Here is a 27,403-nt window from a genome sequence, read left to right as displayed (position 1 = left end):
AAGTCTGTGAAGTTACAAACACACAAAGACTCTTAGTTATATTCTTGAAATGGGTAACACTCTTAAAGAACCAACAAAAAAAAGTATTTTCTGGTCAAGAACCTTTTCGCTGTTGAGGCTTCTTCTGATTTTACAGTACATAGTAAGATGATGGTTATGGGTTAAAGGTGCCATTTTTAAATCGAAAACAACCACCTACCGGTAATCATACAAATGATCTCGTTTGAGATTTGTGAGCTCTGGAAGAGAAAAAGATTTTTCGGTCAATAACAAAATAATAAATTTGTATCTGTTCTTCTCACAAAGCTATTGTACGACTTAAATCAACATGAAATCAAATTTGACAATTCTTGTTTTGTAGAGAATATTGCAATAGTTATTATAAATTATTTATCCGCGCTCATTATTAAATCATATGCTCTTGTAATCTTTAAGCAAAGTAGCTTCCTCTTCCTCTTGCAACGACTTCTCTTCTCTGATGATGCGTTTACTGGCGCGAGGGCGGGGCAACCTGTCACTCACATGAGATCCACCAGTAGCAAACCACAAATCAATTCCCAATGGACAAAATCAAGTCTTGCCCCACATTTTATTCTTGCTCAAGAAGCCTATTACTTCATAATAATAGGTTAGAAAAGGCTATCACAACTTCTGTTTCATGCTAACTTTTACGAAATAGTTCCATAAGAGTACCTTTATACTGCTTTTTAGACCTTTTTGGAGTTTGACAAGTATAAATCCCCATCCATTTTGGTTTTATGAAAAAGAGTAGCTCAGATATTCAGCCTTACATTCCCTTTTGGAATAATAATAATTATAACATTGGGACATGTTATAAAATTGTGACTGGAATTAAATGAGGGTTAGTAAATGATGATAAAATTGCACAAATTTTTTTTGGTGAATATTTATTTAAGTAGTTTTAAATGCTTAAGCGGTCCACGCACTGTCCATGTGATGTAATTTTCGTCATTGTAAAAAGTGATCAAAAAATTGAGGAAACCAGTTGCCTTAAAATTATTAAGTAAATAAACTTAATTGGAAAAAATTAAGTAATGTGGAATTGTCAAGGTCACATAACTTAATTTTTTTCAATTAAGCATTACGTTTATTTACTGAATAATTTTAAGGCAACCGTTGCTCACGGTGAACGTTGAGACAGAAGAGACCGCTAGTTGGCGATACGCACAGTTGTGATGTACTGTTCAGTAGTCGAAGAAGAGTTTGTAAAGAGCGATACTAAAGAAGTAAACAAAGCAGTATACCCTTCTCCATCGCTTTTTTGTTTTGTTCTAAACTTTCCACACAATGGCAGATACGCAACTATTCTTCTTCTTCTATCCTTCTGAGCAAATGCCCTGTAAAGAACACGACTCAGTGCTGCCCTCTAATGTCGGTTAGGGTATAAAAAAAGCAATTGTACTGCGCATGTATACCTTTGCAAGTATACCTTGAAAACTGCGCTCGAATGAAAATGAAGAAATACCCGGGTCTTTACTTCTGCTTATTACAACACAAACACACACAGATATTTATGAACACACACATACTGTTCACCGGTTCTGACTGGATCGCTTCTCTCAAAAGGTCCTTTTCTTTTGACTCGGGCCTTCAAGAGGGATTAACACCCCTTGCATGATTTTATTAGAGCAAGACGCAGCATCTCTCTCTCTCTCTCTCTCTCTCTCTCTCTCTCTCTCTCTCTCTCTCTCTCTCTTTCTTTCTCTCTCTCTTTCTCTCATCTTTAAGTGAAACATAACAGCCCTGAGTGCGCCAGCAGCTGAAACCAATTCTCTAAGAGGTACAAACTCCAGAAATCCTCACCCGACGTGTTTGGGGGAAATATCACCGTATTAAGGAAAGAAAGAAAAAAAAGGCTAAGAAAGCCCATTAAAATTCAAGTGCTAAGAGACATAGTGTGGGGATTAATGAAGAAGATTCCTTATTCCGAGGGTTAAAGACTCAGTTTAGCGCGCGGGGCCTGGAGGGGCCACATGTTATCTTCCACCACAGTGCCGCCCACCCTCCTCTCCGCACACACACACACACACACACACACACACACACACACACACACACACACACACACACACACACACACACACACACACACACACACACACACACACACACACACACACACACACACACACACACACACACACACACACACACAGCCTGGACAAGGAAATGCTTCACTTGCTAGTCAGAATATATGACAAATAGAGACAAAGTCAGCAGGACCCAGACTTCAGCTTCGTCAAGAGTTTTTTTTCTTCTTCTCTTTTATTAGTTTTCTGTATTTGTTTGAATTTGCCTTTTTAAAGCACAGAATTTTTTTTTTATATTATCTGAACTTTTTACTGAACAACTTCAGCTTTAGTTTTGCTTCGTTGACAGAAGTCGTCAAGGTTATCCACAGAAATGCAAGGCAGGAAGGTGCTTTGGGCTTGAATTTAATATTTCCAGAGCATGAAAGCTTTGCTCAACACCTTAGATTGCCACTTAACTGTCTTAAAGTTTTAGCCAAATTAGATTATATTTAATGGGGCTAATTAAATACAATATGGGAGCTATGGTCGCCTAGAGGCAAAATTCATTCATGCTGTGGGCCAAAACGCCAAGCGTTAACCCCTTCTCATCTCATCTGGAGATATTATGATGATGCTGAAAATGCCACTTCAGTTCAAATGTGATTTAAGATAAGTGTGTCTGTTGAGATTTGTTAAACGAATAGTAAAAAAAAAAACTAGTAAAACATTTAGAAATCTTCCACTCCACTGCAGCTCTCAAATCTATAGTTTACATTACGGTTATAAATCTGATTCCAGAGTAAAAACAAACATACATTCTCTGTCTTCTTTTTTTTTTTTGTATCACTAATGAGTTTTAATTGTGCATTTGTATTAAATTCCAAAGACGTTAGAGCTCAACAACCCCAATTCACTTTCATTATATGGAAAAGAGCAGCATGAACAGTCTGCTAAACATCTCTTTTTGTGTTCTATGGAAGAAAAGCAATGGAGCAAAGTACCAAAAATAGCAAAAGCTTAAACAACCATTATTTATTTATACATTTTTTACCATTTTTAAATGGCGTTACTTCATATAGTCAAATAAACACATGTCCATTTCTCTCTGTTCCTCTAACATAGAGAGTTCAAGTGTTTAAACTAGCTCTTTTTCATGCTAGGTTTATTTTATGCTAGATAATAGTTTATTTAAAGCATCTAGTAGTTCTCAGAAAAAAAATATATGGGATTTATACATCAATTTCTATCCTATTCATGGGAAGTGCCCATTACCTGCTGTTTTTGATAGGATTCCGCCGTCAAGTGTGTACCATCATCATTCATGCTATTTTCAAATCTTTTCCCTCATATCTGAAACTGCCCTTAGTTTCTAATCAATCTCTGAACTATCTAGCTAATCATACTCCACGAACGCTGGAGAAAGTTGTATACCGCATCGTGCGCTTGTCCTTTCCACCGCTCCTCTAATCACCTAGCATGCGCTCATTTAAATATTAGAGTAGGCTTTAATCATGGAAAGTAATCAGTGTCATGAATATTCATACCGTGCCGGTCTAACAGTCTCATTGTCTCACTCCTGTGCCAAATCGTGTCTTCCTGCCTCTCAGCTGTCTGCTCTGATGGCCCCAGTCTGGTATCAATGGAAAGAAGTTTAAAATAAATACACTATTCATACATCATCCTAAGAGAACCGTGTGTGTGTGTGTGAGAGAGAGAGTGTGTGTGTGTGTTGTGAGAGAGTTTCTAAAGATGAGGAGACTGATCCCTGTTCCAAGTGATGAATATTTGCACAGCGGCTCAAGAAGACACCATTTGCATAATGACTTTGTAGTTTTGCATTAATTAAATTTGCATATGAAACTGCGTTAATTACCTCTGATCATCTGTTTTCAACGTTGCAGCATTTGATGTCCAGCCTTCGGGGTTGTGATTAGGGGTTACAGTGGCTGTTTTAGACTGTGTGTGTGTGTGTGTGTGTGTGTGTGTGTGTGTGTGTGTGTGTGTGTGTGTGTGTGTGTGTGTGTGTGTGTGTGTGTGTGTGTGTGTGTGTGTGTGTGTGTGTGTGTGTGTGTGTGTGTGTGTGTGTGTGTGTCAGGGACTGAAGCAGAATAGAAAGTGAATTTGATGAGTCAGTTTCACAGTCCTTTTTCCTCTTTTTTAGGTCCAAACTCTTGCTAATTTTCTGGCATGTGAAAACAGCCCTTCTGAATTCTGTAGTTAAAAGAGAAGACATGTTTTTGAAGTTCAGAGCAATTTTTTAAATGCACAGTGTCTTCAGCAAGCTCAAGGATCAGCTTTTGAATACCCGTAAAGGTGCTTTCTCAAGTACTCAAATACAGGCATTTTAAACAAGTAAAAATCATCAAGAGGTTTTAGTTTCTGTACATCTTTTTGCAAAATTGACCACAGATCCAGCAGTGCAGACAGATACAATGTTTTCTCACACCATAAAGGAAGTTGAGCTTATCCTTATCCTTGACCACAAGACCTCAACATACATCTCCAAAACTGTTTCATTATTCAAATTTTTTGGTTCTCAAATGGTTTTGTCTCTGGACCCATATTATACATTGGGCACAATTGCTTAATAGACGTAATTCTGTTAAACTTAAAATAAAAATATGTCCTTATTACAGTGTAATTGTGCATTTCATTAAGTACTGAGATGTATCAATTAACTACATGTACTTACTATAGGATTAGGATTAGGATTGGTTTGGTTTAGGGTTAGTTGCATGTAATTATGCATAATTTGAAGTTATTACTATAGTAACTACATGTAACGTGTACCAATCACAGTGTAAAATAAAGTGATACCAAAAATGGACAATTTTATAAATGCATAAGCAACCACAGAACAGTGATTTACAGTCTTTATAGTTTTGGTGTTTGTTTTATGAATGTAAATTGAATTTTGATAGTTCCATGCTCTTGGCAGCCAATAATTCACTGCTAAAAACACATTGTGGTCACACAAATCATATTTATTTTATCCTCTTTATCCTCTTTTATGTATTTTAATGTCGCCCCAGTCATATTTTCTTTTGCCGTGCATAGTTTTGTTCATGGGTTTCGGGGATAAGAGCATGTCACACAACCTGTCCTCATTTTTTCCCCCTTTTAAAACTTTTTTTTTTTTTTTTTTGACTAGCCATTTATAAGTAATTGCATTTTATTATTTAGCATTTAGCATTGTTTTTCTTCTGCTGTCTGCAATCTTATCCGAACAGATCTGCGACCCATTTTTGTGTCGCCACATATCAGTTGAGTACGCTGTTGTAGATTAAGATCAGTTAATTTTCAGTTCAGCAAATTCAACAGCAATAAATCTCAAGTCAAATTCAAACTAAAACCAGTACATCTTTTTTTTTTTTTACAGACAATATATGAACTAATTTAAAATACAGATTATGTAATTTCACTGACAGAGGCAAAAAATTGTATAACCATCATTTTTGGACATACCATGGTACTATTTGTAAAAACAAGGCACATACAGTACCATGGTATGTCAAACTCCACCACAGTACTTATTGTAAGGGTTGATTTAAAATTGAAATAAAAAAAACCATATTGAAATGTACACTTCCTCAAGGAGGATAAAGATGAATTTGAATGTATGTATTTAAAAAACAACCAAATAGAGAAACAGGTTTCTCCCCTTTCCAATTGGCCAATAAACAGATAGCCCCACCCAGTATTCATCATTTCCAGGGAATCAACCTCACTTTGAAAAAATATCAGACCTCTCCAACTCAAAATTTTATAGTCACATCTACATTTTTAATTGCCCTAATTGAATTTCTGTGAATGGAATTGTATCAATTGTGGCAACAGTCTGTTAACATTGGTTCAATCAGAAATAATATGTTGAGCCATTGAAAAAAATATACTGTAGTTTACCAAACCATGTTATTGGTCCAATTTTTTTCTCACTGTGCCAAAATTACAAAATAAATAAATAATGAAAAACATAAATCAAAGTGAAAAACAAAGTGCCCCTCCACCACATCGGGCAAGTGACAGAACAGAAGTTACTGAGTAATGAGGATGAGACTTGTGTCAGTCAATGTAGATTTTGCTTGCCTTGATCGTTTATTTCATGGAATGTAAATATCCAGCTTTTCAGTTACTAATACAAGCGCTAAAAATAAAATGAAGAGATGAATAAGAAAATCACGAGCTTGACGTGCTTGTTGTTAAAAGGCAATAAGCCCCGAAAGAGGCCAATCTAATACAAATTACATCTCAGAAGTTGATCAAACCGTACTTCAGACATATATATATGATATGAGGAAAATAAAACTATTGGCTCAGATAATGATGTGGTAACCAAGCAAACACGATCATCAAACCAATGAATGCATTAATTCTTATTAATCATTTTAAGAGAAGACCTTAAGCTATGATTAGAACAATGCATCTTTTTGCATGGCGATCATTATTTGGAAGTCATTTATTGAGCCAATTTCCACAATTTTTCGATTTTTTTTTTACAGTGCTATAAATGTCCTATTTAATATGTCAAGGAAGAATAAAATATTTAATCATCAAAACAATTATACACTTCATCTTTTTGCTGATCTACAAGCCATCAAATCTCAGATCTGGTCTTAGATCTCTCTATTGTGTTTGATGGACAGTACCAATTTCAGTCTCTCTGACCAGCAAAATGCAAAGCCATGATGCCTGGCACTTAACAAAAACCATACCCATGATCCCTTGCAACACCCATGCTACAGTATGCTATGCCAGCATTTCTGTTGCAGGGTGCCTGTGGTTAGAGCCTCTGGGATTTCAGGCCTGCTTATATTTTGGGATCTGTCCAAATGAGACCACCCCTTCGCAGTCTGATTGGTGCTGTCTGCCGGCAGGGGTCAACCTGGTCCATGTTGGACGCATTATAGAGCAGGACAGCGCTGCATGTGCGCTCCACGCTGAGCCCTGGAAAGAGTTAAAGTCTCCCACATGAAGGCATCAAACGCTCCACATACCACTTTATTGTAGTCATATGGCAGCAGATTTGATATTTTTCCTTCCACAGCAGGGAATAAAACTCGCCACTAATTTGGACTGTGAGCGTCGCCACTAAATTTCAACATGTGCCGATGGTGTTGACCAGATGTGTAACACTTTTTTCCCCCCTCTTCCTCTCTGTCTCACTATCGCTCTTTTGTCAAATTATCCATGATTGGATTCAAGTGAAATATTTAAGAAGAAATTGCAAGGATGGTGAGATAACATGACAGTGGTTCATAAACGTTGCATGTAATTTGCACTGCAGCTCTATTTCAAAACCTTATAACGCTGGTTTGCTGGTCTTTGCTGGTTTAAAGGATGAGTTCACTTCAGAATTAAAATTCCCTGATAATTTTTGACTGATACGACTTATAATCCGGAGCGACTTATAGTCTGGAAAATACGGTAAATGTTTCTTTTTTTTTTGAAAATGACAGATGGTTTGGCTAGATAAGACCCTTATTCCTACACGGATCGTGTAGAGACCGAAGCTGCACCGAAACTGCAATTTGGACCTTCAACCCGTTGATTCCCGGTGAAGTCCACTATATGGAGAAAAATCCTGAAATGTTTTCCTCAAAAGTGTGTAAATTATCAGGAAATTTTTATTCTGAAGTGAACTAATGCTTTAAGCTGGTCTCTAGCCTGGCATGATATATTGTAATTAAATCAATATTGTGATATGATTTATGGTTAGAGATTGGTAACCCGAAGGTTGCGGGTTTGATTCTCAATACCAGCAGGTGCCCTTGAATGAGGCACCGAACCCCCAATCGCTCCATGGGCGCCGCAGCCAACTGCTCCGGGTGTGTGTCTGTCCACAGTTTGCAGTGTGTGAGTGTTCACTACTCACTACTCCTAATGTGTGTGCACTAACTTGGATGGGTTAAATGCAGAGAAAAAGAGTATGGATTACTATTCTTGGCCTTCATATGTCACTTTCACTTTCACTTTTTCACTTTACATGCGTGCAGCTCGGTTTACAGTAAATGAACCACGAGACGCTGAAATAACGTATAATGAGCTGAATGTGTGCATATGAACACAGTGCCGCGCTTCACTCTGAAACCCACAGAGCTTATCATTGGCAAAATAATAAAATAAAAGCACGATGGTTGAATATTTGTAATATAAGAAATATTGTTGTACTGTAATTTTATAGTTCAGTTTCATTTGGAATAATTTAGTTGTAATTTTAGAATTAGCCTATTTGTTTTAAATTTTCACTACATATCGTCAACGAGTGGATCTCTGAGCTGGTGTGAGTGAGTGGAGGCGGGGCTCATTTCCACATTCATAGAACCGCGTATACTAAATCAGGCAAGGGTGTAGAGTTACATTAAAGCTATTTCAGGCATGAATATTTTTTTTTCAAGGAAAAAACTTTCACATACTGTATGTCATTTTGGTTTTAAGGGATAAAATGATTGACTACATGGGGACTTTAATATTTTACTTAATTTTATTCACAATAAAATAATTATAATTATCAAAATAAATGTTTTGTTATAAAATAAATAATATAATTTTTTAGTCATATTGAGTGGATCAAAACAGTGGGAATGTGACCTATATGCAAAACTGAAGTGGAGAGTTTTTATTTTTATTTTTTATTTTTTATTCTGTTCACATTATGGTGACTGAAAGAGAGTTATCCCCCCCCCCCCCCCCCCCCCATTAATGAGTAAAAACTAAAAAATAAATAGTAAAAAATCACCCCAGAATGATTCATTCTTTCCAAATTCTTTAATTTCGCAAAATAAAATGCAGATATTCGCAATGACATTTTTTTCAATATTGTGCAGCTTTTATTGATCTCTCAGCCTGTCATTATCTGGTCTTCCAGTCTGAACAGCTAGTAAGTCCCCTAGTAAGACTCATCTTATGCTGGTCTAAACTGTCACTGTCACATCTATTCGTTTAAGTAAAACAGACAAGTCTTAATGCATTTTATTTATCTTTCCCATTTATTCACCTGACATTAGGATGTCTCTACCAGTAAGACATTACAATAGACTTGGCACTGCAGGGTGAGAAAGCGTTTGCGTGGAGAGTTATTTGCCAAACACTGACTACAGTGTCACAGTCAGGCAGCCAAGCCACACACACACACACACACACACACACACACACACACGCACGCATGCACGCTGCTGCCCAGAGGAGAAGACTCTCTCAAACCTGCAACATGTGCAATCTATCTACTTTAATGTCATCTTCCACGTGGCACAGTTTATTGACAACAAAAATTTTATGTGTTTAGTTTAGAAAATCTCAGAGTCTGTGAACATTTGAAAGGATGTTAATAAAAACAGTGTCATTATCAAGACGAGATCTTGTTGACTGCACTGAATTAACTGCAGTAAACAGCAGTTTTTTACCATTGCTGTGGTTTAGTGTCAGAGTTTGGTGGCAAATTTCTGTCATTGTGTGTGGAGTCCTGCTGGGTGGCACCGTAAAAGTAGGGCTTTTAAAGGAGATTTTACTTTTGTTTCTCAGTCCGTCTGTATTTTCACAGTATATTAATCCCGGTTCTGCAATAATGTGGGAATTCCCTGCATGGGAATGAGCAATGTTGTTTGTTTGCACATACTGTCTGTGTTTTTTTTAGCATACTCCACCCATAAATGAAAATTCTCTGATCACTTACTCACCCTCATGCCATCCTGGATTACTTTCTTTCTTCAGATGATTTTTAGAAAAATAATCCATGTGTGTCCGTTTAATGCAAGTGTACGCGACATTCAAAGTTGACGCTTCAAAAACCACACAAAGCAAACATTACTGTAATCCACACAACCCCAGTTGACGAATAAATGTCTTCTCAAGTGAACGAGGTGTGTGAGAACAATACTTGTATTTTAAACGGTTACACTTTATTCCAATGGTCCACTTTAGACATTCTACTGACTTTAAGTAACTTTGCAACTACATGTAAATTTATTCTACTAACCGAACCCTAACACCTAACCATAACAGTCTACAACAGTCTACCAATACTCTGAGTTATTTGACATGTAGTTGCAAAGTTACATAGCAGTGTCTAAATTGAACCGAAATAAAGTGTAACCTTTTACATTTATATTCCAGATAACTGTCATACAGTATGTGCGTTTGTTTGATGTAAAAGTCAGGACGTTGTCGTGAAACAATTTTCAGTTTTTTCACTGTTATACGGTAGGGGGCGCTATTACGCAACTTCCGAAAGAGTACTGACTGAATCTCCTAATCAAAACAGAGGCAAAAAAAAGCAGAAAAAAGCAATAAAAGCATTGCTTATGCACTTTGTAATCTTTGAAGAAGAATAAAACTTGATTTTCTCAGCTTGTTTAAAATGTTGCTTTTTATGAAACTTTTCCACATTCGTGTTGATTAAAAAAAAGAATGCGTAAAGCAGAGGCTCTGTTCTTTATTTTGATATATGGCATGTTCAGATATTCATACAACCAAATATTCTGGGGGCCATGTCATTTTTGTGAAAATTATAAAAAATGCTGGCGGTGGCTGGAAACTTTTCAAAAGAAAATGCTGGCAAAATATTAGCATTTTTCTTACACACATCTCTCTTTTCACATTGATTTATCAACTGTGGTTGTGTGGATTTCCGGCGTGTTCCCTTTGCGTGGTTTTGAAGCATCACAGAGAGGGAATATTTTTTTTTAAATCTCAATTTGTGTTCATCTGAAGAAACAAAGTCTCATTCTGGGATGGCATGAGGGTGAGTAAATGAAGAGAGGTTTTTCATTTTTGGGTGGACAATCCCTTGCATACATTAAAGGAATAATTCAAATCAAGTAATGCAGTTTGCAATTCTTGCAGGTCGCTTTTGCAGCAAACTACTGCGTTCTGGCATACTTTACTGGGAATATACAGTTGAATGTCTTAGTGTGAGATTATCACAGCACGTTTTTTTTTTTTTTTCATTAGCTGTCATTTTGGTCCGTTCCCATCTCAGAAATCAGCACAAAGTACTTGAACAAGAGTCTAGTACTCCAAAATAAGGGGAAGGGGCTGCTCTGTCCTGTTGATAGTGGTTGATGATATTACAGTCCGAGATTTTGTAGGATGAGAGCCGCCATGATAATTCAGCATTAAACCCTCCCTGGCATCCCACTGAATGAATAAACCCTGGATCTTATCAGTTTTTATTCATGCCAGTAAGGCTTGTTCTTGCATGTAGTGTGCGGCAGATGTGGCCCTCCCGGTATGTTTGCTGAAGGCATTGGCTAGATGAAAGACTGTTCTTAACCATAAGCTATGCGGGGAGCTGTGCCAAAAAAGCTGAAAACGCATCATTGTGAAAACAGCCCTGGGAGAAGCTGATCTCCCCCAGCAGAGGATGAAGAGGGCTGAGGGCGAGATGACACACCACGGAGAAATCGGCACTCTCTCTTTTAACATTTGTTCTCGCGAATATGACTGGCATGAATCGGTTAACCGTCGACGTTGTCAATCAGAGTATAACTGTAGATACAAAACTTCTCTTTGAAATTTGCATATTTCTAAAAGTAGTACATGGATGGAAAGTGTATGTAAGATCAATTGTACCGGTTCATTTAGGTCTCACAATATTTATAATGCACAGTAGGAAAGATGTAAGAGAACAAAGGTCTACTGTCTGACTAAAAAAAATCTCATAAATAATAGAGGAGGGACTTCTGGGATGCTGGTTAGTCCTAGAAAAAGCTCAGAGAGTTATAACAATGGATTTTAATATTAAGTTGGGTATTAGGCACGTTTGTGTGTGTGGTCTGAAACAAAGTTGGGTAAACATGCGGTAATAAGTATAAATAACAATTATAATGCAGATATGGACATTTGCCTTGAGATAAACAGAAAGTTTTGTCTGTAGATTTTGTCAATCTACATTGTTAAAAGACATTAACATTGGTAAAACATTGTCTTACATTATTATAATGTATTTTAGTGTATATGCATGTTAAATGCAAAAAAGTTATGTTTAACATTATATTTAAAAACATAAGCTACAGTACAGCATAGTCCTACTCCATTCTGAACATGTAGCGCTTAATCTAAACTTCAAATCTAAAGGAAGATAAAAGAGTCCACAATAAATACCCAATATAAACAATATCTAGTATTGATAGATTCATTTGTGTTTGTGCGTGTGTGTGGTCTGAAAAAAAAGTGTATTAACGTGGTATTTAAGTATAAATAACAATTATAATACACATAATATTTGTAGTGAGGTAAATAGAATGTATTTAATTTTCAAAGTAAAAATTAGAACTAATTGTGTATACATGTTATAAATGTATTTACATGTTAAATGCACAAAACAAAAGGGTCACACTTTAGTTTAGGGTCCAATTCTCACTATTAACTACGACTTTTGCCTCAATAAACTCCTAATTACTTCTTATTAATAGTTGTAAGTTTATGTATTGGGTTGGATTAAGGGATGTAGAATATGGTCATGCAGAATAAGACATTGATATGTGCTTTATAAGTGCTAATAAACAGACAATATCCTAGTAATATGCATGCTAACTAGCTAGTTGATAGTGAAAATTGGACCCTAAACTAGAATGTTACCAAAAAATTTATAATAAAAATGATTAGACAAAATGGCTTGCCATCTTTAAAAGCAATTATGCTTTTCAAGAAATAGTGCTTCTAAATGGGTTAATATTGGGATAATCTGGTGCTGCTGTCCCTTAAGACGATCATTGTATGCTTAATGATTATTGTACTGGTATTAATGCATGGTTTATGTAAAATAGTATTCTGAAAATAGTGTAAATCTTAATCTAAAACATCATCGAGGCACTATTTTTTTTTTTATGATTTGAAACATGCTAATTTGAATATTGCACACAATTTAGCATACATTATGCAGCCACAGCTTTAGTCTTGAACTACATGCTTTTGATTTGGCATCTGAGTTTGTGGTCACCTGTGTATGTGCTAGGGATTCTGGGTACTCACTGATTCTTGCACCAGTCGTAGCGCTGCAGCGTTGGTCCTGCTGAGCGCAACAGAAGTGGCATGTGTCGCAGATCCCGGCACATGAGGTATCGAAGGAGCTGTTTTACAGGGCTCTGATTGTTTGGGAAGGCGCGCTGAGGGCCTGGGGATTTTTTACAGTGAGCTTTAAATGGGTATAGAAGCCTGGGCCCAGCTGGGGACCATTATAGTAGACGTAATCCAAAAAAATACCAGGGCAATTATTTCACATACGGGATAGCTCTCTGCTCTTTTCTGCATCCCTTGCTCACACACATGAAAAATCCACAATTTGATGTTGGCCCAGGCTGGTTTATGCTGGTGATGGTACTGGTCTTGCTGGAGACAAGCAAACCTGCAACTAGCATCCCATGCTAGTCCCAGCATGAAAAACAGAAAAAGAAAAAAAAGATCAAGATAAAGTGAGTTTATGGTTAAAACAAGAAAATATCTTTTATACCCAAAGGGATAGTTAATCCAAAAATGAAAATTCTGTCATAATTTACTCACCCTCAAGTTGTTCCAAACCTGTACCTGTAAGTTTCTTTCCTCTGCTGAACACAAAAGAAGATATTTTGAAGAATATGGGTAACAAATAGTTCCGAACAGAATTTTCATTTTTGGGTGAACTATCCTTTAAATTAAAAGGAAAACATTTTTATTTTGCAGAATTTTTTTTTTGTTTTAAGTGTGAAGTCACTTAATTATGATAAATTTTTCAGAAACCAAGACTTATATTATGTGATTTTGCTTTTCATGTAATTGTATCATCATGTAAGAATGTTTAGATATTTGTACTGAAATACGATTAAAAAAAACCTGAAGAAAATCTTTTTTTTTCTAAGCGTAGTCAGATTTAACGTTTAATAAAAAAGTTTGTGGCCAGAACTGAGCGGCCACGAGCAAAATGTCAGAATTCAAACTGTGCACTTCTGGGAAGTCCTGCGACAGCCAAACAGAGATGAATGAGTATGCTAACGGATTTTTTTTTTATCGATCTTTACTTCTAAAAACATGTCAAATGGAAAGGATTTAAAAGCATCTAAAAGGCAAAACTATTTCAAAGTAACAACTTAACTAACGCAAGGCTATTTTCATTCCGTCTCATGTCAAACATACAGAGATTAGCTATTAGCGCAAACCGCTAGATATACGGCTGGGAGATTTTGATTGTGATCCAGGGTACGATTGCGATGACATGGAGCAATGTTTGCTTTGAACTGGTCCCTCGCTGTCCCCCTATTTGCTTTTTTCTCTCCACCCCGCTGGCTTTTCCGCGTCTCCCTTCAGCCGCAAGCACCAGTGTCATCCATCAAGATCCTGCAGCTCTTCTTGAACGGCCTTTTCACGCCAGCCAGATCTTAACACAGTGACGCACACTCCAAGCTATGATTCAGACTAGTTGCAATGCCACAAAACGCTGTGCTAATGCACTTCTCTCTGTTCTCACCGAGCCAAGAGTCGTAGCTCTTACTGACAGAGAAGTCTTTCCAGTTGTTTTTCACTGTCCTTTCCCGTCTGCGCCGTAGGACGTCTTCGCTCTGGCAGTATCAGATGATGACAGGGCACTCTAGGGTGGCATGTGTTTTCATTTAGATGGTTACGCTACCCTTGGCTGGCCTGTTTCTTCATGAGACTGGCAGTAAGCGTTGCAGGAGGAAGAAGAAGGCTGATGTGGGTGTGTCATTATGGATAGGAATAGGATAGGTATGAGGCTCATGTGCACTGCAAAAAAGTATTTTTGTCTTGTTTTAAGATCTTTAAATCAAGTTAAATTTACTTTTACACTGAAAACTCTGAATAATGCATTATTACAATGGCATCATTAACTGAAAAATGTTGCTTGCATCCACACCACTAGGTGTCAATATAAGTCCCAGAGGAATGTCATATTAGCCTGTGCAAAACAAAACAAAAAAGGTACAAGTGGATCATTAACCCTTAACCCTTATCATTAACATGAAACGCATTCCTCGGGTCTTTATCGTTCACTACCCTGTTAAGTCTGTTTTCTAATAATTTTTGTTATTACCTTAGCGACCTAAGGTATGTAATAGTGCATGTTTTTTCCCTGAACAAAAATGATTTAATCTCTGATGACTTAATAACTAAGTGCAATTCACCTTTATTCCTCAATGATGACTCATAGTTCATCAATGACAATGTTCACTCATAGTTACCGCAGGCAGAAAACAAAAGAATAGGAAGTATCATCAGCAAAAGTTGAAATGGCTCGGTGATTTACTATAGATCAAGTACTGAACGCAATAGTGTCACTGCCACTTAATGCTGGATCCGATGAAGACGCTGTTCATTATCAAAATATTGACTTTGATATGATAGCTTTGAGAATATGTTTGAGATGGCGAACACAAGCCAGATGCTGAATGTACTTGGAAATGAGCTCTGACGAGGACAGTGATGATGGTTTAAAACATCTGTTTTATATTATTAAAATATCAGGAGAGTTTAGAGATCAGTTAGAGATAGATCTGGGTCGCTAAAGACCCGAATATGTAATAATGATTGGCGAAACATTCATGCATTAAAGAGTTAATACTACAGTACATCTACAGTAAATAATAAAAATGTATCTTGTTTGTACATTTGTACCAGAAAACAAGGCAAGAAATACTGCTCAGATTTTCTTTTCTTTGCAGTGCAGGCCATGAGAATTGGCCTTAACCCAAACTGCTGAATGGGTGTTGTGTGTTAGCGGGTTTGGATGGATTTATTATGGGGGTCAAGGTGTTCTTTTTCTTTTCTTTTCTTTAGTTTTTTTCTGGTTTGTGACAATGGCTGAGAAAATATACGTTTATTTGTTTTCGTATGTGTAGGTGTGACTGTGGGTATGAAAGTGTTTTTGCGTGTATGCATCAATATGCTTGTGTGTTGTGTGGTGTGAGACCACAGTTTGTGATGTCCCTCCTCTGTGCTCCTGCAGATGGAGACAGATTGGAACGGTTACTTTAACAGGCCTGCTTTCACTTAGACTGGAGACATCAGTGTGTGTATGTATGTGTGTGTGCCTGCAATAACCACTATGCCTGCCACTATCCTCCGTGGCTTCTCTACACACACAGTTTTTCCACTGTAGAATGGGAGTCTTTTCATATACAGTTGTCCATCCTTATTATGGCCAGGAATCACAGATAACTCTAATCCACTAGAGCACTGACTGAACTACGGGAGGATTATGGGTAAAAAGTGAAATTGATAACGGTAATCACTAGTTCAGTATTGCCAGAGGCTTTCACACTAAGCACCGGGCTTGTGGTTAGCAAGCTTGGTTCCTTGTTGGGTCAACAAACATTTGCACCTATCCATCCAGCCATCCATCCGTCCATCTCTCCATATATCCATCCAAACGATATTTTATTTTTTTATAACTTTTTTATTATTCTTTCTTTTTTACTTTTACTTTATTTCTCAAGCAAATTTACCTTTATTTAAGCATTTAGATATTGTTAGTGGAAAACAAGAACAATTATTGATTAATATTCCTGTTTGTTAACACCAAAGTTTTAAGACAGACATACATATACACTCACACGAACAGATAGACACACGGACACACAATTTGCTGCAGGATGTGGAATTCAACATGAAAATATCAGACTCCCTTCAAGAAACTGGTATAGTGGTTTTAGCCCCAGCACGTGGTCTGGCTTTCCACTCATCATCTTCCTGCCAAAACCATTCATTTCTTTGTCATAATCATTTATCAAACACAATATCATGGTCTGTTAAGGCTCACAGCTCAATCAATGTACAGTCTATCAAGTCTATCTATCATGAGGACTGAGAGAAATTCAGACAGACAAAGAGAAACAGTGAGAAAAGGATAGACAGTGAACCATCTATATAACTCGAGTTCAAGTATGTCATTAAGTGTTCAAATTTTTAAATCTCAATGTGCAGAGTCAGTTATAAGTAGAGTTAGGGAGGAGTGTTCAGAAAACCCGTCAGTAAACAGTCAATATTTTTGCATTTCCATTTGGTACCACTAAAGGCATAGAAATAACAGGGTACGTTTACATGACAACGATATGCTTAAAACGGAGAAGTTTTACCTTTGAGTTTTCCATGTACGGACGACACCATTGTCAAAACGATCCCCATGCAAACGGTTAAAAATGCTGTATTCTGCCGCCAGGTCATTAGATGGCGATGAAACACTATAGACCGAACACGTAATATGCATGTGCATGACATCATCGTCTTCAGAGATTCGCGTTTTTGCTGTTTACACAGAGACCGTTTTTCAAAAACTTTGCGTTTTCAGGCTCCCAAAATGCTGTTGTTGCGGAAACGAAAAAAGTTTAAACAGTCGTGTACACAGCCCCTAAACCAGGGGTGTCCAATCCTGCTCCTGGAGGGCCACTGCCCTGCAGAGTTCAGCTCCAACCCCAAATAAATACCCCTGAACCAGCTAATCAAGATTTTACTAGGCATATACTAGGCATATCTGTTATACTAGGCAAACCTTTATGCATGTGTGTTGAGGCAAGTTGGAGCTTTAACTCTGCAGGACAATGCCCCCGCAGGATGAGTTCGGACACCCCTGGTTTAAATTGACTTCAAAGAATCAGTAATACTTTAAACGTTTTTTTTAAATAACATATTCCACAGTACTCTCCCCATAGCAGCGCATAGATATTGTTTATCTCTCTCAGACACAAACACTCGCATCCAAATCCCATCACCAGTCCCTAGAGTGTGTTGGTGGCACAGACAGCAGAGTTGCACTACACAGAATGCTGCACCTCTGTGTTTCTCATTAGCATAGTGGTCTGGCCCCCTGATTAGCCACGATCATCACAAACAAGACATCAGTGATGCGAGGTGAGGCCCCACAAGCCCCTGGGAGCCCAAGATCAGAGGCATGCTAATGAGGGCCCGTGTTTCTGCGGTGTGAGGTGTCAGCCAGGCTTGTGACAGGTGCACAGAGGGGACGTTTGGGATGGGAGGGGAGGGTCCGGAGGGGAGTGAAGGCGTGTCGTAGTCCCCATGGCATCACCTCGTCCTTTGTTCTCTATGCAAATCCGCCGCTGTGGCTTTCGACAGCTAGGAATGTAGCGGGTTCAAGGGGCAGAGCTGTGAGATTGCCAGGACCGAGTTGTACACACACATGCACATATGTCGTTGCTTTGCAATTTTAGAATTGTGACATCATCATACTGGTTATTTGCATTTACATGCACACGTATGTCCTTGCATTGTGATTTAATCTAAAGTCATTCGTACATTGTCTTTGCACACAAGGAGAAGAATTTGCGTTATCACGCAATTGCACACGCTCATTTGTCTCTACGTTGTGACATCATCAAACAAGTCGCATGCATTCGTACGTGAACTTGTCTCTGTGATATGATTACAGAACACGTTGCATGAATTTGCACAAACTTAGATGCGTTTCATGCAACTGCAAACACATAGATGCCCTTATGTTGCTGTCACGCGAGTTTCAGCCATTTGCACATGCTCATATGTCCTTGCGTTGTACCATCATCAAACATGTTTTACGGATATGCACTTTTCTTAGCGATGTCATTACCAAACCCATCCCAGACAGGCACATAGTGTCGCCCAGATCCGGCCCACATCTGGTACACGTGGAGTCTGGGATTGCATGTATTTGCACACACGTAGATGCCCTCGTGTTGTCACAGAAGTTTCACGCATTTGCGTATATTGCCCTTGCGTAGTGACATCATCAAACGAGTTGCACACACATGTCCTTGCCTTGTGACATCATCAAATACGATTCACACATGCACGTCTTGCAATGTGACCAACAAAACAGTTTCACGCATTCGCACTTGCTCATATGTGCCTGTGTTGTGACATTACCAAACAAGCTGCACATTATGCCACACACATATGTCCTTGCATTACGGCAACATCAAACGAGTTTCGCACATTCGCACATCATCCCATGACTGTTCCATTAGTCCAGCTTCGGTAAGTGATTGGTTCACGGTCGGGCAATGCTGGAGACAGCAGTAGCTAACGCTAATGTTGTTTCCCTCATGAAACAGCAGTGCTCTCAAGTCTGCCAGATTTGTCCGCAGATAATTAAAAAACACCCTCCAGCCCCTCCTCCTCACTTCTCTGTCACTGCATTCATGCTCTTAAAAGGAAATTAATTGCCACAAAATGTTGAAATCAACATATCTAAACCCAGGTTGGAGGTCCCTGAGGATGGACTAATTGGCCGTGAGGTTTTGTAATACTAAACCCAAGAGGGTGGATAAGTTTAGTGTAAAACCCCCTCTGCGCACACACACACACACGTTTGTCATTAATCACATATCCTATATACACACACACACACATATACAAAGACATGCACGTAGACATCCCAGCACGTTTTAACACAACGAGAACGCTACTGCAGAGCTGTTAGCTTCATGCACGCCAACAGCCAGCTCTGTAATATAACAGCCACAACTCAATTTAGCTGTTTAACCTGTAATCCCGGCAATATTTATTGAAGTGCAAGAGGGAAGAAAATTAGGCTATTAGGCTCTTGCAATTGAATACATTGAGAGGAGAAAAGACACTCTGTTAACTGGCAGTTGACCTCTGCGGCCCGCAGCGAACGGTTTCATGGACGCGGACCGCGGTAATTACTGCAAATTGAATCACAGAGCGAACAGCGATGATTCTATAATGAGCGCTTTTATTGGCTGGAGCGCTTTGCTGTGACATGGCCCTCCCAGGCCTCTGTAGTGTGGCACACACACACACACACAGTAGGACCCAATGGACCATGATCAGATGGAGATTTGTGTTCCTGAGGTGCCTGATGGGTAATTTCACACCATCATGCCACACAAGCTGCTGTCACAAGACATGGATCTCTGATGGGTCATTAGCATATCCTAACTTGTTCACTATGGGGTTCTCTCTCTCTCTCTCTCGTTCTGGCTTGTTTGGAAAGTTGATGAAATTTGTCTTTGGTCGTCATTAAGTCTGCCTGTCTGTTAGCTGACACGGTCCCTTAGTAACATATGGTGTTTTTTGTATGATGTGATAGGATGCAAATTGCAATAGCTCAAGCACACAATGTCGGGGTAAGAGCGCGGGCGCACACACACAAAATGCATATATTAGTGCATGCACGAATGCTCTATTACACCCTTTTTGTCCATCCCATGTTATGTTTAGTCCTGCACAGCCATCAGAGGAATATGGGATGTTAATGAGGCTTTTTTTGGAACTAGCGTTTGTGCAGAATATGTCCGTTGTTGATTGTATCCAGGCTTGGGCGCCTGTCCAGGGCCTCAAAATGAAAATGGACAGCCTGTGTGTATTTTAGTTTCTCTCTCTCTGTTACTCTCTTAGCATCCAAAATCCCTCTTGCCAGGTGTCCATTTAAAGGCCAGCCAAACCAAACACAGGCTGTGGACATGTCATACACAACCACTTACACATCCAGTGTCTTCCTCTCTCTTCCTCTTCACTGCATCAGTCAGGTGTTTTTCGGACAAACCTCAAGTCAAATCTGCAAAGAACCACTCTCAACGAAATATGATCTTAACAAATCCTCAATATCACACCTTAACCATAAATGGCTTATGGTTCTGTGGGGACATATGGAACTCTTATTTTTTTAACAGCAAATAGTAGCAAGTGCATGGATGATAAAATATTTAAAATTTGATCATTCAGCATATCAAAGTCACTGGCTCCCTTGCTAACCGTTTTGGATCAGAATACTTTTTTTACCTTTATTATATATTATTTTTCAAAATTCTCAACATATTTACTCTATTTGGAAGAAAACAAAACTAGATTTTTTTCCGCATTTCATGGAAAGAGAGCACGATTGCATACAGAGAGGCCTTAAAAACAGCTATATCTGCTTATGTTTAACCCTATTAGAAGAAAATAAACAAAACCCTTGGTATTTATTTGAAACAGTGGCTAAATTAACGAAAAATAAATCTTCAAGCACAGAAGTTTCCAAGCAGCACAGCAGTAATGACTTTATGAACTTCTTTAATTACAAGATTGATCAAATGAGGGAGAAAATTATAACTATCCAATTGTCTACTACAGTATTGCATCAGTCAGTGCATTGTAGTCTCCTTGACAAAAAACTTTATTCATTCATTGCTATAGGAGAGGAATAATTTTCTAAACTCGTTAAATCATCTAAATCGACAACATGTTAGACCCTATACTGACTAAGCTACTGAAAGAGATGCTTCCAGAGGTCATAGATCCTCTTCTTAATAAGTTCCGGTTCACATGGCTACGCGGAAGCGATAAATAATTATGTATTATAAAATGTTAAGGCCAGACAAGTAATTTGTTGAGTTTAATTAGTAAAGAAAGACTACATGCCTACGCACATATATATTCAAACGCGCATACCTATAGACTAAACATGTAATACGCATGTGCACACCATCAGCGTTTTGATAGGTTTGCATTTTTAAAGCTTATGCATAGATAAAAAAAAGTAAGGTTTGCGTTCTCGAGCCACCGGGCACTGTTGTTGTGCGAATGAGCGGCCAGAGCAGGTTAAGGGTTTTCTGTTAGAACGTTGTCGTGTTAGCGGCCTCTAAGTTAATAAATAATGATCTTTGCAACGGAAGAAAATCAATCAAAAGTAACTTTAGTTGGACAATAACTTTAATCTAGAGCTGCTGTAAAATAAAAAATGTTACTTTAATTTTCTATCATCACTGTAAAGCTGCTTTGAGTCTATATTGTTAAAAGCGCTACATAAATGAAGGTGACTATTTACTCCATTATTTTTACTCCATTAAATGGTGTCAAATTCCATTCCCCCCCCCAAAAAATAAAAAAAAATATTATCCCCAAATTATCATATTTTTTTTAAACCACTGGCCTTCTTGAACATGCAAAAATAATACATCTTTATATCAATGCATGAGTTCAGATGACACTTCTGTCCATACTAACATGCAATGTGATGAGCTTTATATTATGAAAAAACAAAAACTGACATGAATGTCTTTGCATGGTTAATAATCTTTTTTTTTGTGTGTGAAAGCATGCACATGAGAGCATTGGCATGTATTTGCAAAATAAATTTTACTGAAAATATCATATCACAAAAATATAAGTATATGGGGGACTGTCAGTAGCTAACTATGTGCCTGACTTTGTCAATGTATGGACCTATCAACGCGATTCCCTTTCATTCTCTTTCTTCCTTAATCCTCTCTTTCTCTTTCTTTTGCCACAGAATTATCTCCATATGGAAATAGTGAAAGGTGGGGGTGTCAGGGTTTTGAATGGGGAGTTCTATATTAACGTCTGGCTGACATTAGCATTAGCACAATGCGTTGTGGCCTGTGGGCGATACCTGCCATCTGCATTAGGCTCCAGCCCTCTGGGAGCTTCCCTGCTCTCACTAACCCCCTAGTGTGACTCAGATTCTGGGTGAGTCACATACAGGCAGATCCTCTTTGACACAGCTTTAGAGAGCAGCCGGCCCTGCCTCACAGTAGATAACCCGCTAGGCTATCAGAGAGCTCTTGTCTCCCCTCTTAGGGTGATGTAATTTTCATTCAATCTTATAAAATGGCTGTCGCCGCAGCGCAATGAAATGTCTTTCACATGTTGCCTGTTTAATTTTTAAACAGAAATGATCCATGAACCTCACCATAGAGGACTCTTTGCTTTGATTACATTTAAAGCCATCACCGAGAACAAACAGATGCGCAAATGACATGGAAAGCTATTAAAGTGTGCTATCTCAACCTCCCCTCGCACCAGATCAGAGAGTCAATAGCTAATATGTATATATTAATTACATCCACTTGTTTTGTGTCTTCCAGGAAGAGATGAGCCCTCCAGTTACATCTGCACCACTTGTAAGCAACCCTTTTCCAGTGCATGGTTTCTGCTGCAGCATGCCCAGAACATCCATGGGATACGCATCTACCTGGACACCCACCCTACTAGCTGCTCGCTTACCCCTCGCATGGCCCTTCCTCCTCCACTGGGGGCTGATGCCTTGCCCCGTTCGCCTCTAGCCAGTTTTCTGGGTGATGGCAGCAACCCTTTCCAACTGTTTCGTATGGGTGCCCCACTGCTAAGAGAGCCTCCACCACCCGGATACATTGAAACCCGCTTGCCATCTACCCCGCCCTTTGTAAGCCCTCCGCCACCTCGTCATCCTCTGGACCGCCTTGGCCCAGAGGAGATGGGTCTACTGTCCCAGCATCCAAGTGCTTTTGAGCGAGTGATGCGGCTGAACCATCAATCAATGGGCATTGAACCATCCATGGGCTTCTCTCAGCGTCTCCGTGAATTGGCAGGCAACAACAACAACGGTGGTCCGACTCCCCCTCTTTCTCCCAACCGTGTACCCCCTATGCATCGGCTTCTCAGCCCCACTCTCTTCCAGCCTGGCTCCAAACCTCTACCTTTTCTAACTACACCCTCACAGCCACCATCAGTTCCGTCCAGAGGCCATTCCTCATCACCACTAAATCAGGTCGGCAAAGCCAAGTCCTGTGAGTTCTGTGGCAAGACTTTCAAGTTCCAAAGCAACTTGATTGTGCACAGACGTAGCCACACTGGCGAAAGACCCTACAAGTGCCATCTCTGTGACCATGCATGTTCGCAGGCCAGCAAGCTAAAGCGCCACATGAAGACGCACATGCACAAGACAGGCTCCATGGGGAGCTCACCTGAGCAGGGAGGGCAAGACTCAGCTGGAGAGGGGCTTAAAAACAGTGAGGACAATGGCACAAGGGAGGGATTGGATAATGAGGAGGAGGAAGAAGAAGAAGAGGAGGAAGAGGAGGAGGAGGAAGAAGAGGAAGAGCAGCAAAATGGGAGCAGGCCTGGGTCCAACCTGAGCATGGACTCGGAGTTGAGCAGAAACAGAGAGAATGGCGCAAGACCCTCCCCAGAGGAGAAGCCTCTGGCCACTGACAGAGTGACAGAAAGCCAATACAACAACCTCGACAATCACTTGAGACTGCCACCGGGCAGCAGGCCATGCCAGGAGATGGACACAGTTTCGGCAGCCAGGGATATCGACAGAGACAGGCGGCCCATGGTGAATGGCAGAGGCTGCGGCCCGGAGGATTCCATCTCAGCGATGTTTCACCGGAAGCCAGTGCCTATTTCCAGCTCCAGCCTCTCTGGGTCTTCTGCCAAGAGGATCAAGGTGGAGAAGGATATGGAGCATCCGCAGGTGCCTGTCATATCCCCGGAAAATGTGTATTCTCAGTTGCTTGCCGGTTATGCTGCATCCCGCCACTTCATAAGGGAGCCATTCCTGAGCTTTACCGACTCCAGGCAGTCGCCTTTCGGCACTTCTTCCGAGCACTCTTCATCTGAGACAGGCAGCCTGCGCTTCTCTACCCCTCCAGGGGAAATTCTGGAGAGTGGTGGGATGTCAGGGCGAAGTGGTAGCAGTACACCTCACCTCCATCTGCGGGGTCCTGGGCCAGGGAGACCACCCAGCTCCAAGGAGAGTCGACGGAGTGACACCTGTGAGTACTGTGGGAAGATTTTCAAGAACTGCAGCAATCTGACCGTGCATCGGCGAAGCCACACAGGTGAGAGGCCTTACAAGTGTGACCTGTGCAGCTACGCTTGTGCCCAGAGCAGCAAGCTTACCCGACACATGAAGACCCACGGGCAGTTTGGCAAAGAGGTGTATCGCTGCGATATTTGCCACATGCCCTTCAGCGTGTACAGCACCCTGGAAAAACACATGAAGAAGTGGCATGGAGAGCATTTGTTGACCAATGAGGTCAAACTTGAGGAGTCGGACAGAGCTTGAGACCACTTTTCAATGCACTGCATTATGGGTTTAGCTGGATAGCCTTTTTCTTGACTATATATTTTTTGGAGTGATTTGAATTTTTTTTTTTTTTTTTTTTTTTTTTGTGAAAACAAACTGCCACCTGAGAAACAAGAACACAGGGAAATGTTAGTCTGCGGTTCTAAAAACCCTTCCTGCATTTCCCAGCAACTAACAGAGGATTAGTCCATTAGGAATTCATGGAGCCTTTCTACTGTGCAATAATTTCTGTATTTATTGGATTATTTGTAATGACACATGGCATGTGCAGGTACATTATCGATGGGTTTCTAATGCATTCAGTTCCTGAAATTATATTTCTACACACCCCATCTTATGATATGACAAATACTGAGATTTTGGCTGTCAGCCAGTTATGTGTTCTAAACTAGTTTCCTCAAAGGAAACAAATGGGTAATTTCTAAAGAAGAGGTCGACTTCTAAAAATCTGAGAAAGTTTTCATGTTATTGTTGCTGTCAATGGCCCCACTCATCGTGGGTTATATTCAGTAGATAGACGTAAAGCACTGAATGTCACTTTGACAATAAAAATATTCAACAATTTTAAGGGTAAAAAAAAAAAAACCCAGGGATGTTTTAAGGCAGCTGATGCAGTTTGACTGCATCTGTATGATTTTCTATTGACGACATTTTAAATGAAAGTAAATTAAAGTTTATCAACCATGACATTTATGTGCAAATGACAACAAAAATGACAATATTTCCTCTACATTATTATGATCCCTGTATATAAACAGTGTTGAGGCCGCCAGTGTTGCATTCCTGACATAATTTTTTTTTTCATACCCCAGATTTTACTTTTAAAGATCAAAATGTTTACATTCACTCAAATTAACATCCATTGCCATTTCTTCCACCCTCATCTATCTCTTAATTGCGTTTCAGTGATGTCCAAACCTTGTACAAGGTCAAATCCTTTCATATGTTAATGGTATTATAATATGTTTATTGTGCAGTCTTGACTAATTCAGACTGGATTCAGTTGTTTCAAGGGAAGTCATAAGTTCCATAAGCTCAAATTATTGCATTTACTATTAAATTATCAAAGGAATGTGTTCATTCACAAATGAATCAATTCCGAAATCAAAAATGATTTAGCAGCTATTTGGACACCAATATAAAGCACAGGTGCTCACCTGAAGTAATCCTTTGAGTAAACTCACACAGGCCATTCATTTGTAGCAGCGTTCTATGCACCATCCTGTGCGTTGTTGAAACTGCAATCACTGAATTGTGTTGGGACTCTCTGGAAGCCCTGGGTGACTGCCTGTCCTCTAAAGGATCCTGGGATTAAATGATTTTCTCATTACGACCTCTGTTCCTACACACTGAATCGCCTCCACCTGTCTCTTTTCATCACAAGCTCAAATTTACACGACAGCCATCCCTCGCCTCCACTCGGCATACACCACTGTTCTGTATCTGCCTATTCACTATTCACAACATCCTGCCGTTTATGTTCATGACTTTTTACAGTTTACATATTATTTGTGACTTGATTTGAATATAAGCTAAGGCTGCACATGTTTCCGGCTCGAAATTAGTCAGCGGGGCACATCATAAAGAAATGAACAACACAAGGATGAGTAATTTTTTAAAATATGGATGCATAGTTCATCACCTACTCTTCAGATACTTTGCAAACTGTCAAACCTCTCTTTGCGTAAATGACAGGAAGTGGCCGTAACTTGAAAGAAAATCAGGAGGAAATGTGTAGTCAAGAAAGCATGTTGAATTTAAGTGCTACCAATGGCTTTTGGAGACAGACATAACCAGACAACACGGACGTGCCTCAAATTAATATTCAGCCTTTATCTTCTGATGTAGATCAGACTCTTGCTATACAGCAAGAAGGATGGGGGGGGGGGGGGGAAACAATCCATGAACAAACTATCACTAACCAATATCATTTGAATTCATTAAGAGGAATCAAATCATATAAACTTGTAGAGGATGATTGTCCGTTTATTTGGGAAATGTAAAGTGTGCTTCATTTTTGAGGGAAAGTCTTAACGCACAGATTTGTTTGAGACATTACTAAGCCATTTCTTTAGTGATTTATTTAGATGAACTAGAGAATTATTGACAGTGGAGGTAATAAAAAACAATTGGATTTTAAAAAAAATATAATAACTATGACACTGTCTTTAAATTATGTTTACAGTGTTGAAGTAAGAATACTGAGCTCTTCTGTATATGTGTTTTAAATGAGACAAATGTTTTGTCCTCTGTTTTTCTACAATATTGAATATCATAGCAGGGTTTTCTCCTTTTTCCCTTTGTTTTTTTTTTCCTTTTCCCCTTTTTTGGTGCAGGTATTTCCGTAAATTTCTATGGATATATGCGCGTGTATGTTTTGTTCATTGTTAAATACTCAATGTATTTGTAATTTCAGTGGCATTTTATGAAATGATGCAAAAAATCTTTATATTTTGCAGTCCATTATGAAATTGTGAGTCTATTCAAATGTTTTGTCACTATATCTGTTCATAATTTTGGTAAATTCATCCACAGGCGGATGTAAAAAAATAAAATAAAAATGAAAACAGACAAGAAA

The 27,403-nt window shown here is 39.1% G+C and overlaps 1 protein-coding gene and 1 long non-coding RNA gene across 2 annotated transcripts in view; one reads left to right on the top strand and one right to left on the bottom strand.

The window, feature by feature from the left end:
* The window catches only part of bcl11bb (BCL11 transcription factor B b), a 35,984-nt gene extending 9,248 nt beyond the window's left edge, over window positions 1–26,736 (top strand). Inside the window, exon 3 of the mRNA XM_079639291.1 lies at window positions 22,841–26,736. Coding sequence (XP_079495417.1) covers window positions 22,841–24,804 — 1,964 coding nt within the window. The 3' untranslated portion in view covers window positions 24,805–26,736. The remainder of the gene's footprint in view (window positions 1–22,840) is intronic.
* LOC307012530 lies at window positions 50–4,009 on the bottom strand. The gene is made up of 3 exons (XR_013800633.1): window positions 3,907–4,009; window positions 3,578–3,663; window positions 50–239 (listed from the first exon to the last, which is right to left on the bottom strand). It is a non-coding gene; the product is annotated as an uncharacterized lncRNA (long non-coding RNA).
* Window positions 26,737–27,403: the final 667 nt, after the last annotated feature.

This window comes from Phoxinus phoxinus, assembly GCF_949152265.1.
Source record: "Phoxinus phoxinus genome assembly, chromosome: 16".
NCBI lineage: Eukaryota > Metazoa > Chordata > Actinopteri > Cypriniformes > Leuciscidae > Phoxinus > Phoxinus phoxinus.
This window is presented reverse-complemented; position numbering and strand designations above follow the sequence as displayed.